The following is a 16,879-nucleotide window of genomic DNA, read 5'->3' as shown; positions in this document are numbered from 1 at the left end:
TCCGCAGGTGCCAGTGAGCTTTGTGGGATCAGCAGGCGGTAGTGTCGGCCACCCAGGATCCCCACAGACAGACCAGGCCCTACAGCAATTCCATTGGGCTTGATGGGGATATGGGGCCGTCAGTCTCACTCTCCATGTCTCAAGCTTGTAGGCATCCATTTGCTTGCTTGAGACCTTGGCGTTGCGCCCAGCAGTGGGACATGGTGGTTACCCTCGTCTTAATCTGGCTCTTGTTGCAGGCAAGAAGGTTCAGTTTCGGAAACCTGCCCCAGGAGCCACAGATGCCGTGCCCTCCCGGAAGCGAGCAACCCCTATCAACCTGGCAAGCGCCATCAAAAAAAGTGGTGTTGGCACCATTGGTGGGGTGTCCCAGAGGCCCTTCCGAGACAGGGTGCTGCACCTCCTGGCGCTGAGGCCCTACCGGAAGGCTGAACTGCTACTGCGACTGCAGAAGGATGGCTTGGCCCAGGCGGACAAGGATGCACTGGATGGCCTCCTCCAACAGGTGTGTTCATTTTGGGTCTGGGTCAGCATGACCTCTGCAGATAACTGGACGTGGGGTGTAGGGTGGGCTAGGCATCCAGGGACCAGGAATTGGCTCAGATTGAGGCCAGTGCACACCACAGGCAATAGGCACAGATCAGGATATCCAGGCTTTAAAGCACAAGTGTTTTAGCATCAATTGGAACTTGGGGACCCTCGTGTGAGTTAGCAAGAGTTTGGGGTCACCTTCACCAGCTATGACTCCAGGCGATGGTGCTGTGTCTGGACCTCCAGCTTACACCTCTGCTAGAAGGGCCTACAGTGCCTCTTGCAGGTGCAGCTGGGGGAACGGTCCCAGCAGGTACAGCCTGCTGCTCAGAAGCAAGAGCTGTGACTTTGCAACAGGAGTGGGTGTTCAGCCTCCTTCCCCCGAGTGTTTTGGTGGCCAGGCCCAGTCAGGTTGAGGGCCCCGGAAATGAGAGTGGCTCTCTGTGGCATCACTTTGAAGTAGGCATGGGCCTCCTTGGAGGGCAGCTGTTAGGACCACAGATCCTCCTGGAGCAGAAAGCCAATAGCTGTGTCTGAGGATGAATGTCCACATTGGCAGCATTCTTTTTTTAAAAATTTATTTATTTATGCATACAGGAGCTGAGGTACAGGCCAGAGGTGCGGGGGCGGATGAGAGGATTCATCAGAGACACAGTGGGGAGCAGGACAGGCGGATGTACTGAAATACACTGCTGAGGAGAACAGTGGGCAAGACAGGAGAGGTCTGCTGTGCCATGTGGCTCAGCTCCATGGCCGGAGAGAGAAACCTGTGCTACAGGGCCTCCCCGGTGGCGCAGCGGTTGAGCGCTGGGTTGCGAAGCTGCCCGCGGCCTCTGTGGCGCCGGTTCGATCCCCGGCTGCTCCCCGGCCACCAGAGGAGGGTCCCAGATGGCGCGCAGACCTCTCCTGCCGCCCGCTGCTCCCCTCAGCAGTGTACCTCGGTCCTTCTGCCTGCTCTGCTCCCCGCTCTGGCTCTGGTGAATTCTCTCACCCTCCCGCGCTTCTGACTGTACCCAGTGCATGTATAAACAAACAAACAAATAAATAAATAAACATGCCTCTATAAAAAAAAAAAAAAAAAATTTAAAAAAAAAAAAAAAAAAAAAAAAAAAAGAAACCTGTGCTACAGTGGCTGTGGATTGCTTCATAGTGCTGAGACTTAACACCTTGCACCACCAGGGAGGCCCGTGGCAGCATTCTTTAGCAGTTTTGCAGTGTAGCCTGAGGCTGGTAGGAACCATGCAGCATGTTTGTTAGGAGGCTGTTGCGTTTGTCCCCCTGTACTCCAGCTGAGGTCTCCTCATGACCCACCACTCCCTAAAGATTTGGGTCAAAGGCAGGGTGCCACCCTCCCCTCTGCAGAAAAAACAGCTGTAGTGTGCACATTGGATGTAGATCTGCACTAGCCCTACCCCACCCACAGACACAGGGGTCCATTAACGGGTGCTTTCCCACCTACGCTTCCAGAGAGACCTGTTCTGTGTCCCAGCAGCCTCCTAATAGCAGTTCCCTGGTCCCATGTCCATTTGCTGGCATCTGTGTGGATTTTGCCTCTTTAACTGATACTTGAATGCAATGGTCATGCTGCCTGGGTCAAGCGTAGATGTTTGTCTCTGTGAGCTCAGCACTTGACTCTGTGCCTCTTAGAAGATAAATCTGTGGCTTCCTTGCTCAGAAGTTTTCTTTGGCAAATGAACTTGCCAGAGCATCTAGAAAGCTCTAGAACTTAGAAGGGTGTAACCAGGGAGCTTGTTTGCTTAGAAAGTCACACGTGTTAGCTTTGTCCTCAGGAATTTGAGGGAAACACACCCCCAAGTGATTACCTTCCAGAGCTGCCTCTTACAGCATGGGGAGACAAGACAGGGTTGGTACATCACTGTGGAGAGTAAACCAGGACTGACAACATGTGTGAGACCCATGCTGCCCTGGAGGTGCATGCCAATAGCCACCTTATTGGCCTGGCCATTGTCCTTGGTGTGACTTTTTCTTCCCTTCTTGCCCTGTCCATGCCCAGAATACAGAAGAAGCACACAAGCCCCTCAAACATAGCACATGAAACATAGTTGACCTAGTACACCACCACCCTGAGATTCATTCTGAGTGGTCTTTAGATTTGTGAGGACATGCTCAGTTCTCTGGAGAGGAGTGTTCTGGAGGTGTTGATGTGGTTCTGCTTCTGACCCTTTTCTGGGACCAGTGGGTCACCCAGTTAACCCTGCTTCTCCAATTCACTTGGATTTGCAGCCTCTAGGGGCATTTGGCCTCTGAAGACTATTATCTCCTGACTCTCTGGAACAGTCTGTGCACCTAGTTCCTCAGTTTTTACTACCCAGTTTTGTCTCCCCATTGATTGTGTAGATGCAGAACCTTATCATACTGAGGAAAAGGGAAAGATCTGAGGGTGCAGTTAACCCATGCTGGTCATTTCCAACCTTCCCCAGGTGACATGGGGCCCTGGTGAGCAGCTCTCATGACACTGCTCTCCTCAGAGCCTTCCTCTTTTCTCCTGTGAGAACTTTGAAGGCATCTATTGCAGAGCTGCTGGCCCAAGAGCTCCCAGGTTCAGCCTTCACAGTGGGAGTGCTAACACTGGGCCATTCTTCCTAAGAGATTCAGCAAAATATATCAGGAACCATAGAAGTGTCAGGGCCTTTAATCCATGCTTATCCCACTTTGGGAAGCTGGCCAAGGAAAACAGGCCAGCATGGACAAACATGCACAGAAACATCCCACCAGTCACAGGTCATCCACTTGATGGAATATTACTTACACACACACACACACACACAAAATGCTAACTGTGGGACTGTTGTGACCCAGAGTCTTCTTACAGCCCATCAAAGAAAAAGAACAGTGCTGTGGCAGCCACACAGCCACACACACACGTATAATTCACATATGTACTACAGACACACACGTACCAGAGACCAGGGTGCCCAGAGACATGCAAAAGTACCCTCCTTGGGACAGAACCTTCAGGTACCTTTCAGGCAAATTTTTTTTTTTTATATTTATTTATTTAGGGGCCTCCCCGGTGGTGCAGCTGGTTGAGTGCAGTGCTATGAAGCTGTCCGCAGCCTCTGCACACGGGTTTGCTTCCCGACCGGCCAGGGAGATGCCCACATGGCGCAGCAGACCTCTCCTGTCGTGCTCGCTGCTCCCCTCAGGGGTGTATTTCAGTCGGCTGCCTATTCTCCCTGCTCTGTCTCCTGTCACCCTCCTGCGCCTCTGGTCTATACCCCAGGCGTGGGAGGTTAAGAGGATTCACCGGAGACAGAGCAGGGAGCAGAACAGGCAGATGGACCAAAGACACCGCTGAGGGGCGCAGCGGGCGAGGCAGGAGAGGTCTGTCGCGCCATGTGGGCTTCTCCCTGACTGGCCGAGAATCGAACCCGTGCTGCAGAGGCTGCGGACAGTTTCGCAGTGTGGTGCTCAACCCGTTCTGCCACCTGGGGGGCCCACCTTTCAGGCAAATGTTTTAAATCTCCTTCATGAATAGCTTGGCTCCAGAAGCAACTTGAACCCCTACTTCAACCAGCTCTACCCTGGAGTTGCAAATCTGGGACTGCTATCCTATAACTAGACTGAGGACTTGTAAACCACCGACTTTTATTCTCACGGTTCTGGAGATTAAAAGTCCAAGATCAAGGCCCTGGAAGATTCCAGTGCCATTTGGGGCCATTACCTGGTTCACAGGTGGCATCTTCTCACTGTGTCCCCACATGGCAGAAGGAGGGACCTTCCTGGGGCCCCTTTTATAAGGACACTGGTCTCATTCATGGGGACCTCACTCTCATGACCCAATCACATTATAAAGACCATCAACATCTTGGAAGTTAAGATTTAATATGAATTTTGGGAAGAACATTAGTTCATAGCATTGTGGGGTGGCTGGTGATGGGGTCTTGGGAGTATAGATTACAGCGACTCTGGCTTTCAGCAGCTGTAAGATAGTGCCTCTGGACCTGGTACCCTGACCCTCCTGCACCCTGGTGTGCAGGTGTGAGGGCATACTGTTGTCCTCTTTCCTTTTCATTTCTGTCTCCCTGCATATCTTTACTTCCCTCCCTCTCCATCAAATGCTTTCAGAAACATCTGCCTTCCCCCCACTCCTTAGAGGTGACCCTGGCTCTGTCTTGCAGGTGGCCAACGTGAATGCCAAGGATGGCACATGCATGCTGAAGGACTGTGTTTACAAGGACGTACAGAAGGATTGGCCTGGCTACTCAGAGGGTGACCAGCAACTGCTGAAGCGGATGCTTGTCCGGTAATGTCACCTCTCATCTCCAGTTATACTCATTCCCTGGGACTGAGGCAGCTCTCCCAAGGATGCTGGAGTGGCCTTGTGTGGTCCCAGAGGCCGCAGAGCAAGGTGGAGGGTTCCATGGAAACTGTATTTCCCAACATGATCTCCCATCAAGGAAAAGATCAGCCCCACAGAGTGGGGTAGAGGACAGGAGTCACCACCACCCCAGGATGGCCAGAGAGAAGACCTTCATCCCCTCCATTTCCCCTCTTCCCTTCCTGTCATGCTTCTGCCCAAACCTGTGCATCCCCACAGCATCTGCTGAAGACCACTTCCCTAATGAGGACTTGGAGTGCACGGAACAGAGAGAAGCATCGCAAAACAGAACTCCCAGCGGACATGCTTAAGTAGCGTTAATTAAATGCCTCCCCTGTCAGGTTAATTGGCACCTGAGGTCAGGAGGGCCTGGGCAGCTCTGGGGATAAGTGGGTAATAGGCTCCCGGCTCAGGCCAGCAATTAATGATTTCCTTCCCGGTCAGGCCTGCTGTGGGAATACAGCTGTGAAACGTCTCTGAGCAGGCTGATGTGCTAATTAGTCCTTAAGTGATTTCTCAGGGACTTGGAACTATTTATGAAGTGTGCTTTTATTTTTTTTTTTTAAAGTACAGCTGTTTAAAGCGGTAATTGCATCTGGAAAACAGCTGAGTTGGGGCCACTCTGATGAACCCAGAGTTCCTTATCAGCACTCTGGGGCCTTATCTGCTGTCCTTATCTCACTGCTGTGGGACCAGCATGAGAGGTCTGGGTGCCTGGAAGGCTAAGAGTTGCTGACCTTGGCAGAAGACCCTTCTGTTGGCTCAGACCACCATGGCTCAGATAGACTTGTGGTTTATCCATTACACATTTTATGGCAAAGAGTTCAGTTTTGGAAATATCGAGTACACCTATCCAAGTGCTTTGGGTGGCAGGGGGCTCAGAGGAGATCAGCTGGTCTGTTGCTGTCCATCTGTCCTTCCTTTGAAGACTCTCAAGAGTTGTCTCAGACCCCCCTCAATTCTAAGATTCCCCCCACCCCCCCGCCAGGGCCTTGTCCTCACTGAATTTCAGAGGGGCAAGTCTGAGAGTGAGTGACATGCGTGCGGCGTGTATGTGTGTGTGTGTACACATGTGTGTGTACATGTGTATGTTGTGTGTATACTTGTTCATGTCAGGTTGAGGGAGTGTTGGTCAGAAATCATGTTTGGGTGAATCTTGAGGGGTGTTGGTGAAAGGTTCCCAGAGGCATGATCTCTGGAGTTTGGTGTATTTCCAGCTTCCACTTTCTCCTTCCCCTCCATGTCAGCCTCTGGGTGTGTGGTCACTCTGGGATATACGGACACTTGGGTGTATGGTCACAGGGTGTTGGCTCTGGACTGGTTCTCCTAGATCCTCCCTCAGGACTTGGGGAGATTGTCTCCATGTCTACATGAATGAAGGATGATGGTTGCACGGAGCTGGCAGTTGTGCCAAGTCTGGATGTGCAGATCCACAACATGGGCCTTCACAGTGAAGCCTGTCCAGTGCTTGGAGGCTCCAGTCCTGTGCATGTACTGTTGTCACAGGCAACCCTGGCCGTCTGAATGCCCTTTCTTTCTTCTGGGGTAGAGGAGTGTATTTAACATTGTCATTTCTCTATCTCTTTTTTTTTTTTTTTTTTTACTGCTTTTGGGAAAATTTTTTCTGCTTCTCATCCTATTTGGTCACCATTTCTAGTTCCCCAGAGTCTTACCTGTTTTTGTTTGTTTATTTTGTAGCATCCAGTTGTTTTTCTTTTTTATTTTTTTTTAAGATTTATTTTATTTACGCATACAAGAGCTGGGGTACAGGCCAGAGATGCGGGAGGTGAGAGGATCCATCAGGGACAGAGTGAGAAACAGAACAGACAGATTGACTAAATACACTGCTGAGGGGAGCAGTGGGTGAGATAGGAGAGGTCCGCTGTGCCATGTGGGTTTCTCCCTGTCTGGCTGGGGATCGAACTCGTGCTGCAGAGGCTGCGAATTGTTTCCTAGTGCAGTGCTTAACCCCTTGCGCCACCAGGGAGGCCCTGTAGTATCCAGTTTTTATCCCCTAGGAGGAATGTCATTTTTGATCCATCCTCACTAAAGGTATTTCTTCATACAGCTTTATTGAGGTGCTGTCACAAGTCACCCATTTAAACTGGACAATTTGGGGCCTCCCTGATGGCACAGAGGTTAAAGATAGCGCTATCAGGCTATTGCCAGCCATTGCAGCATGAGTTTGACTCCCGGGCCAGCCAGGGAGGTGACCCACATGGCATAATAGACCTCTCCTGTCTTGCCCTCTGCTTCCCACTCTGTCTCTGGTGAATCCTCTCTCCGTCCTCTACCCCCCACCTCTGGCCTGCGCCCCAGCTTTTATATGCATAAATAAATAAATCTTTAAAAAAATTAAAAAATAAAGTGGACATTTCAGGGCCTCCCTGGTGGCGCAAGGGGTTAAGTCTCAGCACTATGAAGCTATCCGCAGCCACTGCCAGGGAACTAACCCACATGGTGCAGCAGACCTCTCCTGTCTCGTCCGCTGCTCCCCTCAGCAGTTTATTTTAATCAGTCCACCTGTTCTGCTCCCCACTCTGTCTCTGGTGAGTCCTCTCACCCTCTGCACCTCTGGCCTACACCCCAGTTCTTGAACACATAAATAAATAGAATCTGCGGCTGCCCTGGTGGTGCAAGGGGTTAAGACACAGCACTAGGAAGCTAGCCACAGCCACTGCAGCACAAGTTCAATCCCCGACCAGGGAGGTAATCAACATGGCGCAGCAGACCTCTCCTGTCCCACCTGCTGCTCCCCTCAGCAGTGTATTTCAGTCAATTCGCCTCTTCTGTTCCCCACTCCATCTCTGGTGAATCCTGTCACCCCCACACCTCTGGCCTGTACCCCAGCTCTTGTATGCATAAATAAGTAAATCTTTAAAAAAAAAAAGCTTAAAAAAAATAAAGTGGACAAATCAGTACACTTATTATATTTACAATGTTGTGCAATCCTCACCTCTAGTACTAGTTTATTCCATCACCCCAAGAGGAGACCTCCTCCACATGAGCAGTTACTCCCCCAGCCCTGACAACCACTCAACTGCTTTCTGATTGGTTTTGCCTGCTCTGAACATTTCATATAAATGGATCACAGCCCGTGTGGCCTTTTGTCTCTGGCTTCTCAGTCAGCATCATGTTTTCAGTTTATCCATGTTGTAGCATCTGTCAGGGCTTCACTCCCTTTTCTGACTGATTTTCCTCTATTTGGATGGATCACATTATGTTTATCCACCTTTTGGCTGTTGTGAACGGTGCTATGAACACATGTGTATAGGGATTTATGTGGACAAATGTATACCAAGAAATGAAATTATGTTTTTTTAAAATATTGATTTATTTATGCATACAAGAACTGGGGTACAGTCCAGAGGTGTGAGGGGGGGAGGGGATTCACCTGAGACAGACGGATTAACTAAAATACACTGCTGAGGGGAGCAGCGGGCGAGACAGAAGAGGTCTGCTGCACTGTGTGGGTGGCTCCCTGGCCAGGGATCGAACTCATCCTGCAGTGGCTGCGGACAGCTTCATAGGTTGCATCTTAACTCCTTGTGCCACCAGGGAGGCACTGAAATTGCACTTTTTGAAAAAAATCCCAGACTGTTTTCTGTAGCGGCTTCGCTGTTTTCCATCCCACCAGCAATAAACGAGGGTTTGATTTCTCTGTATCCTCCATAGCTCTTGGTCAGGCCCCATTTTGACTTTGGCATATCCTGATGGAGGGGAGGTGGTCTCCACTGTGGTTAGATTGGGATTCCCTGATGACAAATCTGCCAATCAGCTTCTTGTGTGCTGTTGGTCATTTTGTGTGTCGCCTTTGGAGAGGTGTCCAAGTTCTTTGTCTTTCTGAGGACATTAAGGCTAGTGTTTGGTTGTGGATAAAGTTTTCGTTTCCTTATAGTCTTTCCTTTCAGATGCATATTCCTGTCTTTTTTTGGGGGTCAGTACTTTTCCCTGAGGAAAACTGCCAAGGTCTGACTCTGTGGCCTGCGATTTGGGTTTCATGGTTCCTGTTATAAGACAGTCATCACTGTACTTGTGCTCTTAGCATTAAACATCGTTGCTCTTTGCCGGTCTGTTCCTCCTCACCTTTTTAGTGGGGGTTTGGAAGACAGCAGATGTAAATGCCTGTTCTTGGCTTTGCCTTCCCCCAGAAGCTCTGTTGCTTCCCTTTCACAGCAGAAATGCCCCCTTCAAGCACCTGTGTGACTGAGGCACTTTCCCCAAGTTTCTCCTCATTTCAGACCATTGTGTTTGCACTGTGGCCTGAAGTACAGACTTTGGTTAGGGAGTGGGCTTGGCTCTGCTTTTCCCTTATTAGAACCACACAGATGGGCCCCTGTGACCCCAGCCCTCAGCCTATAGCAGGGTGTGAATGGCTCCTGGTACCATAGCTGGCGCTGACTGGGTTCTGACACTCACAGCCCCTGGGAGTGCTAGAGGCAGACTGAAGAGGCACCTTAAATCAGGGTGCTGTAGGAGCCTTCCTTTGCCCATCAGATGTCTCTTCCCTTGTACCCAGGTGTATTGTTGTGCTCAATCTAGGTAGACTATGGCCACCACACTGTTCTCAGGGAGGTGCTTTCCCCTAGGCTTCCAGGAAGTGGGTGCTGAACATGAGGCTTTCCCCCCCCAGAGCAGAGTACCTAGTTCTTCTGTGCCTTCTACAGTTTCTGCAGTGAGCCTTGTTAGGAGGTCAAATAGCTGTTTACAAAATTAGGGCCAGTGTCCCAGTGTCCCCAGCTCCCACAGGGACACAGTGTGGACCTTGAGTGTTCAGGCAGTTTTATAGGTCTCCTTGATTCCCATGGTAACAGGTATCTCTATGAGTGGGAGGCCATTGACACTCTGTGGTAATAGCTGGGCCCCAAGTGGGGTGGTATGACCAACTGACCAGCTGTGGGTGATCTTCCCTGGTTCCCAGCTGGTGTCAGTATAGATCCAGATGAGCCTGGGAGTACCAGCAGGGCACTGCTGCAGAGTCCCCCAACCTACCCTGCTTTTCTTTCATAGGAAGCTGTGCCAGCCGCAGGGCACCAGTGGGCTCCCTGGAGACTCTGCTGCCACTAGCCCTCCAGGGGAACATGGGACTTCAGCCTCGCCTCCTCAGGTAGGAGCAGGGACACGGAGTGGGCGACGGTGTGGTGAGGCTTGGTGCGGTGGGGGTAATGGAGAGGGCAGGTCTCACTTGGAACCAGCAGGCTTGATGCTTAGAAAGCCATCAGACTCAGTTCAGGATCTTCAGTCCGTGAGCTGGCTTTCCCCAGACTTGGGGACCTGGAAGTGGGACCTCCCCTCCCCTCCTCCTTATCTTCCTCTTCCTCCTCCCCCTCCCCCACATCTTCATCCTTCTCTTCTTTCCTGGAGGCACCCACCCGAGTCTAGTTCCAAAGCCTCCTTATGGAGAAGCCATGTATGTAGCCCCAGCCATATGGCTCACATGGAGAATGGCGGGCCTCTTTTCTTTTCTTTTTTTTTGGTGGGACCCTCGCCAGTGTCCAGGGATCGAACCGGCGCTGCAGAGGCTGCGGGCAGCCTCGCAGCCCAGCGCTCAACCGCTGCGCCACCTCTTTTCACCCCCGCCCCTACCTGCCTCACTGCACCTGGTCCAATCCTGACTACTTCTATGACCAACTGTCTCATATGCTTATCTTGCTTGCTGAGGAGTGTGGATGACTGGCTCCCCAAAACAGGGTTGCTGTGGGGTTGCAGGTAGTCAGGGCCCTAGCCCATGGAATGGACTTTGTTCCTCAGACTTGGCTGTCACCATCCCTAGTCTGGGGAAGATGCTGGACACAGTGACAGTTTAGATAGTTCAGGGCCCTATGGCCCTGAGGGTTGGAGCTATCCACTGATGTACACACTGCCTGACTGATGTCCGGGTGCCCTCATGTGGCCGATGTGGGTCCTGCAGGTAGTACTGGTTTTCTGCAGGGGCCTGGGTCTGCTGCCTCCTGGTGCTAGGGCTCCTTTAAAATCGTCTCTCTTTGCAGAAACGGCCACAGCCTCCTGACTTCATTGACCCCTTGGCCAACAAGAGACCCAGGATATCACACTTCACCCAGAGAACTCAGCCTGCCATCAATGGGAAGCTGAGCACACCGCATAGCCGTGAGGCTCTGCTGCCTACTCCTGGCCCTCTGGCTGGCACAGATGCCCACCTTCCCCCAAGGCTGGAGCTTCCAAGGGCCCACGACCCCTTGGCAGATGTCAGCAATGACTTGGGCCATAATGGCCGGGACTGTGAGCGCAGGGATGCAGCCACCCCAGCCTCTGCTGCGTGCCTGAGCCTGCCCCTGCTGATGGACTGTGCACAGCCCAGTAGGCCCCATGGCAGCTCCTCGCGAGGCAAGTCCAAGAAGAAGTCCAAGAAGCACAAAGACAAGGAGAAGGTGTCTGAGGACAGGCACCAGGCCCGGCCGCCAGATCATGTACCTGGCCCCCTTGCAGCCCCAACAGATGCACCAGGTAGGTGCAGAGAGGAGGATAGGTAGGGCACTCTGAAGGAAGGGCTTCTGTGAGCCTGAGTGCCTATCCCTGGGGTCTCACTCTGAACATCCACCCCTTGTTATATTGCCTGGCCCTCTGAAAGTACTTAGAGTTTGCACCCCAGCCAACAGCCAGGCCAGTGCTGGGGGCATAAGCCTGATAGTTGAGGCTCATGGGAATGGACAGTGCACAAAGACATGACTTCCAGACCACAGCTCTGGCCACAGGGCTCCTGGACACAGATGAGATAGAGTGGAGCTCGGACAATGGTCTGATACAGTGGGCCTTTTTTGGTCTATGGAGAAGGAGTGGGTATGAAGGGTTTGGCAGCCCATCCACATAACTGCAGCTGGAGGGACGTCACCAGTTGGTGGAAAAACTGGAGGGAGACCTGGGATCGAGGCTGGCCAGGGTCAGGAACAGGGGTGAGCCTTCATGGGGTGAGGGACACTGGGCAGGTACATGGACCTCAGTCAAAGTGGTGTGGCCACAGAAGACAGGGGGTTGCAGCCTTGGGTCCTAGGCAGCCTGGGCTTATCACCTCTGCTCTGGGACTATTTCTCCAGATGGTACAATCAGGTGCAGGCCTGGGGGTGTGTGGGAAACTTGCTTTCTCAAGGCTTTTCAGTGAGTTGCTCCACCCTCCAGAAAGGCAGAGCGTGTACCCTGTCCCATGCAGGAAGGCAGTCCCCTGTGCTGTTGCAGGCTGGAGAAGGAGGATTGTGGGGTGGGAAGAGGGCAGGTCAGGAAGTTGCAGCCCAGCTAGGTTCCCCTTCTTTGTCCCCCCCATCCCTTTACATGGGACTCTGATGGTACCCACCTGGGAAGTGTGTGGCAGCCCAGGGTGATACAGGGATCTCTGGGAATGGGCAAACCAATAAGAAATGGAAAAGGAAGGGAAGGGTCAACCTGAGCCATGATTCCTGTTAACTGACTAAATAGTGGGCACCAGCCCCCTTCACCCCAGCCACGGTGGAAAGGCAATAGTGTCTAAGCATGAGCCACCCTTTTCTTTAACAATGGTGTTCTCTCACCCTTTGCACCCTCCCCCACCCCACGCTCTTTGGAGAACAGTCAATACCTGAGGACATTTCCTCACTCTTCGGGTTTGTGGAACAAAGGGACAGGCATCAATGTGACCTATCCCCCACTTCGCCCTGTCCCCTGGTCTGGCTCTGCTATCCCAGCCTTACCTTGTGGTTGCTTCTGACTCCTACTATCATGGCATCCTCCATCTGTCAGTGGCTCCACTCTGTCAGCCTTGCTTTGAGGCTACCCTGGACCCTTGGCCCTCCTTTTACCTCTCAGACCCCTCTTAAGGCCCCCGTCATCATCCTGTGCTGCAGGTACATTCCTGGATGCTCTGCCCATGCCCCTGCTTGTTGCTGTCACTCAGGCTGTGGAGCCCTCCTGTGGCTAAAGAGTGGCTAAAGAGTGCCTTCCTGGGGGGGGCCTTCCAGGATGCTGGGTGTGGGGTGGGGTTTGGACTCCACTCGGCTGAGCTTCAGACACCCAGGCTCCAGGCTCTAGCTGATGCATTTCCCCTCTCCTGCCCAGCAGAGGCTCACAGGAAGCCTGTGGAGTGGTGGGGTCTATGGAGAGGGACAGCTGAGTGAAGGTGGCTTCTACTAGAGCAGGGGCAGCCTGAATCCAGAATCCAGCTGATCAGACCCTGAGCCTCGATTTCGTCACCTGGGGAAGATACTGGGGTTAAAGAGGCCACGCTGACTGGGCAGCCTTGCCAGCATGTGTTGGGAGTGTGTTGGGCTCAGCCTGCAAGTATTGTGTGCCCGTGGGCTCTGGCGGATGGACACACTCTACCTTTAGGGCATCTTCCACCCAAGAAGGCTTGGCAAACTGTTGGGAGCTGCTTCCCCCCTTACCCCCCCCCCACCCCGGACACAAAGTGTATACTTGTGTGCTGGACAAGGTGATAAAATCACTGTTGAGAAAAGACCATTTGGAAGAAAACCTGGGGGGGGGGGGTGTGCACTGGATTGTGGTTTGGGTCTGCTGTGTCCTTGAAAGCCTCAAGCACCAGGGTCAGTCCCATGTCCTTGGACTTTACTGCCCGTGACCTGTACTATGGTCCTGTGCTGCTCCTGTTTTGGGGCTGTTCCTTGGAGTCTGCACTTCAAGTTCCGTAGGACATTAGGGTGAATGGCTCAGACCGCGAACACTGCAGCTTAATCAGCAGGGAGAGGTGCCGCTGGAGCTAGGGTTTTCCTTGGTGGCAACAGGCTTTGTCCTGTGAGGCTGGAGACCAACCCAGGGACTGGATTGGTCAGAGTTCACTTGTTTTCAGCTTAGGGATCTTTTATACATGGTCAACAGAAGCAGCAAAGGCTCTGAATAGGTAGGCACTGGACACGTTCCCCCCGCAGCATGGTCGTGGTTTGGGGACACATGTACACACATCATGCTGGCTCACCCATGGAAAGACTGTTTCACTGAAGTCCAGGCTCACACCCCCTTTACCCATCCAGCTCCTGCTTCATTGCCTCAGCACTCCGGTATGGTCTCCCCCTCCCCATACCTCCATGTCCTCCAGACCACAGGGTGAAAGCATCTGTAGGTCTCCATGGTCTCAGCTATACCTTTTTCTTTGTAGGGTTCAATGGGACCTGCAGCAGCTCCAGTGTCCCCACCCCCACATCCACCTCAGAGACGCCTGACTACTTGCTGTGAGTACTTCCAGAACTGCGGCTCCATGTCTTCATGGGGATTCTGTTCTGGACAGCTCCTGAGGTGGAGTGCTTCCTGGGTGTGGGGCACTTCTGACCCCTCCATACCACCTCTTGATCCCCTTGGCCCCTCTCTTATCCTCCTAGGAAATATGCCACCATCTCCTCGTCGGAGCAGCGGCAGAGCTATAAGAATGACTTCAATGCGGAGTACAGTGAATACCGAGACCTACATGCCCGCATCGAGCAGATCACGCGGCGCTTCACGCAGCTTGATGCCCAGCTTCGGCAGCTTTCGCAGGGCTCCCAAGAATATGAGGTGCACTCTACTGGATTGCTGTACCCCAGACAACTCCACTGTAGGCTGGTGTTCAGCTGCGACACCACACACAACTGCCCTGATAGTCTTTTCCCTGGTGTGCAGGGCTGAGGACCCTGACAGGCTTCCCCTCCTCACCCCATGGTTCCCACTGGAATAGGGGCACTGATTGGGAGTTCTCCGGGTTGAGGTCCCTGCTTCCTCTGTGGGTGACCCTCTCCACAGGTAGGAGATGACCCTTAGGAGTGAGGCCAGAAAGCAGTGGGGCTGGGGTACCCGAGCCCCCACCTGTAAGAGTGCCTGTGTCCTCTGTGCAGCTCACTGCCCATGACACAGGAGGCGTCTTGGCTCCAACTAGGGGTCACCTGATTGGCAGAACCATAGTGGGAAGTGGGAGGGTCTGAAGGGCCTCTGTGGTTACCCCACTCATTCCAGGAGTCCCTCACCCTCTTGCTTAGGGCACATGGAGTCCCCAAACTCCTACGTGGAGTGCAGGGAGGATCCTGGGACACACTTGAGCAGGGAATGGGCTATCTGGTATGGGAAGGCACTCTCCTCCGGCTCTGCCCTGCTCTCCCCCAGCCTGCCTGCTCATCCCTGCCTGCCCCTCCTGTATTTGGTCAGTTTCCCTCACGCCACACTGAGGCCATTGTCCCCAGATGTGGGCGGTGAGCACAGGTCACAGGTTATCAGAGAGGGGGGTCCCTGCATTGAGCTTGCTGCAGACAAGGGCATTGTTTGCTTTCTCCTTTGTTCTCCCTGCAGACTACTAGAGGGCAGATTCTGCAGGAATATCGAAAAATCAAAAAGGTGAGTCTCTCTTCTGCGTCTGCGTTGGGGTGGGGGAGGTGTTAGCAGAAACTGTTTTCAAGGTCAGCAGCCAGGGTCTGGGAGAGGAGGCAGAGACTAGCATCTCGGGGCCTTAGAGCAGCCCCTCCTACTCACCCGTCTGCCCACAGAGGTCCCAGTTCTCCCACAGCTGCAGTAAGGCGAGGAGCTCCAGTTCCTTGCCCCAGCCTGCCTTTCTGCATCTTCAGCTGCCAGTCTACCAGGAGCCTCAAGGCATGACTGACCCTTTGGGGGCATGGAGCCCCTAGCCTCGGGCTGATGACAGTGTGACATTTCCTAGGAGGTGGCCCCTGGTTGACCTGTCTGGGCAATGTCAGCTCCTCCCTTCTAAAGCCACAAGCTGTGTTTTTACCACGTGCGCCCATGTGGTGAGCCAGTTCCCTGGCAGCCAGGCCCCCAGCACAGCATGGAGGTTTCAAAAGGAATCTCACCTCTGACCTGTGCTCTGGCTGCAATTCCATCTCCCAGGGGGACACCAGGACGTGGGAGGGACACTAGCCAGTGCTCTGGTCCTTGCAGAGCAGATGGGCTCTGGCCTGCAGTGAGGGGAGCAGGAACCTGGGGTCCAGTGGGGCCTCATGTTTTCCTAAAGGCAGCAGGGTCCAGTAGGCTTACCTCCCACTGCTCTCTGCAGACCAACACCAACTACAGCCAGGAGAAGCGCCGCTGCGAGTACTTGCATAGCAAACTGGCCCACATCAAGAGGCTCATCGCAGAGTATGACCAGCGGCAGCTGCAGGCCTGGCCCTAGCCCCAGTCCTGGGGGGGGGGCAACTCGCCTCATCCCTGACCCTTCTGCATGGTGGGGAGCTGGGGGCGGGGGGAACCAAGGGAGAGATTTATTTAAAAAATAAACACGAGGAAGACACATTCATCTGAGCCAGCAAGGCCGGCTTTTGGGGGAGCCCCACAGGGATCAGCTGGTGGCCACTTCCACCTCCGGCCACCCACCTCCTGAGCAGCCCCTGCCTGGGACAGGGTGCTCATGAAGTCCACCTCCATGCCGGGCAGCCCAAGGGACTTCGCCGAAGGGGCCTGCTGAAGATGAGGCCGGCCTGCCTGCCTTTTCTAGTTTTATACAAAGATTGCCACTTTTAACTAATGCTTATGAGACTTGAGTCTATTTTTATATGAACGAGAAAGCATCCTTTTTCTAAACCGTGCCTCGCTCTTTGGACGCCCAGGGTCTGGCCACCGCCTGCGTCCTCCATGCAGTATTACAGATGCCATCAGCACAGAGGAGCCTGTCAGCAAGTCTGTACACTAGGCTCCTCCCAAGCCCCCTGACTCCCCCCACCCACTCCTGCTGGTGGGACTCTGCTCTTAGGGGATGGTTAGAGTGGCTGGACCTCCAGGTTTATTTCAGGACCTCCAGTTGGCAAGGGAGCAGCTGCCAATAGGCCCTGCTATTCCAGGTCCTCACCTGCCCGTTAGGGTCTTCTGTGCTGCCTGAGGCTCTGCAGCGCCTGCTGGTCTGTGATGTTCTGGTTCCCCTTTGCTGCTGCTTTCGTTTCCGCACTGTTGACACCACGTGGTCTCTGTCCCTCAGCTCCGGGTGTGCACTCAGGGAGGGGCCCTCAGGGGTGATGAGCAAGGCCTCTGAGAGTGAGCTTAGAAAAGGCACCCGGGTCACCTGCTCTGGGAGCTTTGGCTCCATGAATACCCCAA

General features: G+C 53.3%; 1 protein-coding gene across 1 annotated transcript in view; it reads left to right on the top strand.

The window, feature by feature from the left end:
* Nucleotides 1–15,962, top strand: part of ELL (elongation factor for RNA polymerase II) — a gene marked incomplete at its 3' end in the record, with an annotated part of 59,975 nt that extends 44,013 nt beyond the window's left edge. The window contains exons 5-12 of the mRNA XM_084249095.1: nucleotides 240–505; nucleotides 4,674–4,798; nucleotides 9,884–9,980; nucleotides 10,864–11,338; nucleotides 13,971–14,043; nucleotides 14,191–14,362; nucleotides 15,128–15,172; nucleotides 15,846–15,962. Coding sequence (XP_084105221.1) covers nucleotides 240–505; nucleotides 4,674–4,798; nucleotides 9,884–9,980; nucleotides 10,864–11,338; nucleotides 13,971–14,043; nucleotides 14,191–14,362; nucleotides 15,128–15,172; nucleotides 15,846–15,962 — 1,370 coding nt within the window. The remainder of the gene's footprint in view (nucleotides 1–239; nucleotides 506–4,673; nucleotides 4,799–9,883; nucleotides 9,981–10,863; nucleotides 11,339–13,970; nucleotides 14,044–14,190; nucleotides 14,363–15,127; nucleotides 15,173–15,845) is intronic.
* Nucleotides 15,963–16,879: the final 917 nt, after the last annotated feature.

This window comes from Talpa europaea, assembly GCF_964194135.1.
Source record: "Talpa europaea genome assembly, chromosome: 12".
Taxonomy (NCBI): Eukaryota; Metazoa; Chordata; class Mammalia; order Eulipotyphla; family Talpidae; genus Talpa; species Talpa europaea.
Note: the sequence above shows the minus strand (reverse complement) of the source record. Positions and strands in the feature narration are given on the sequence as shown.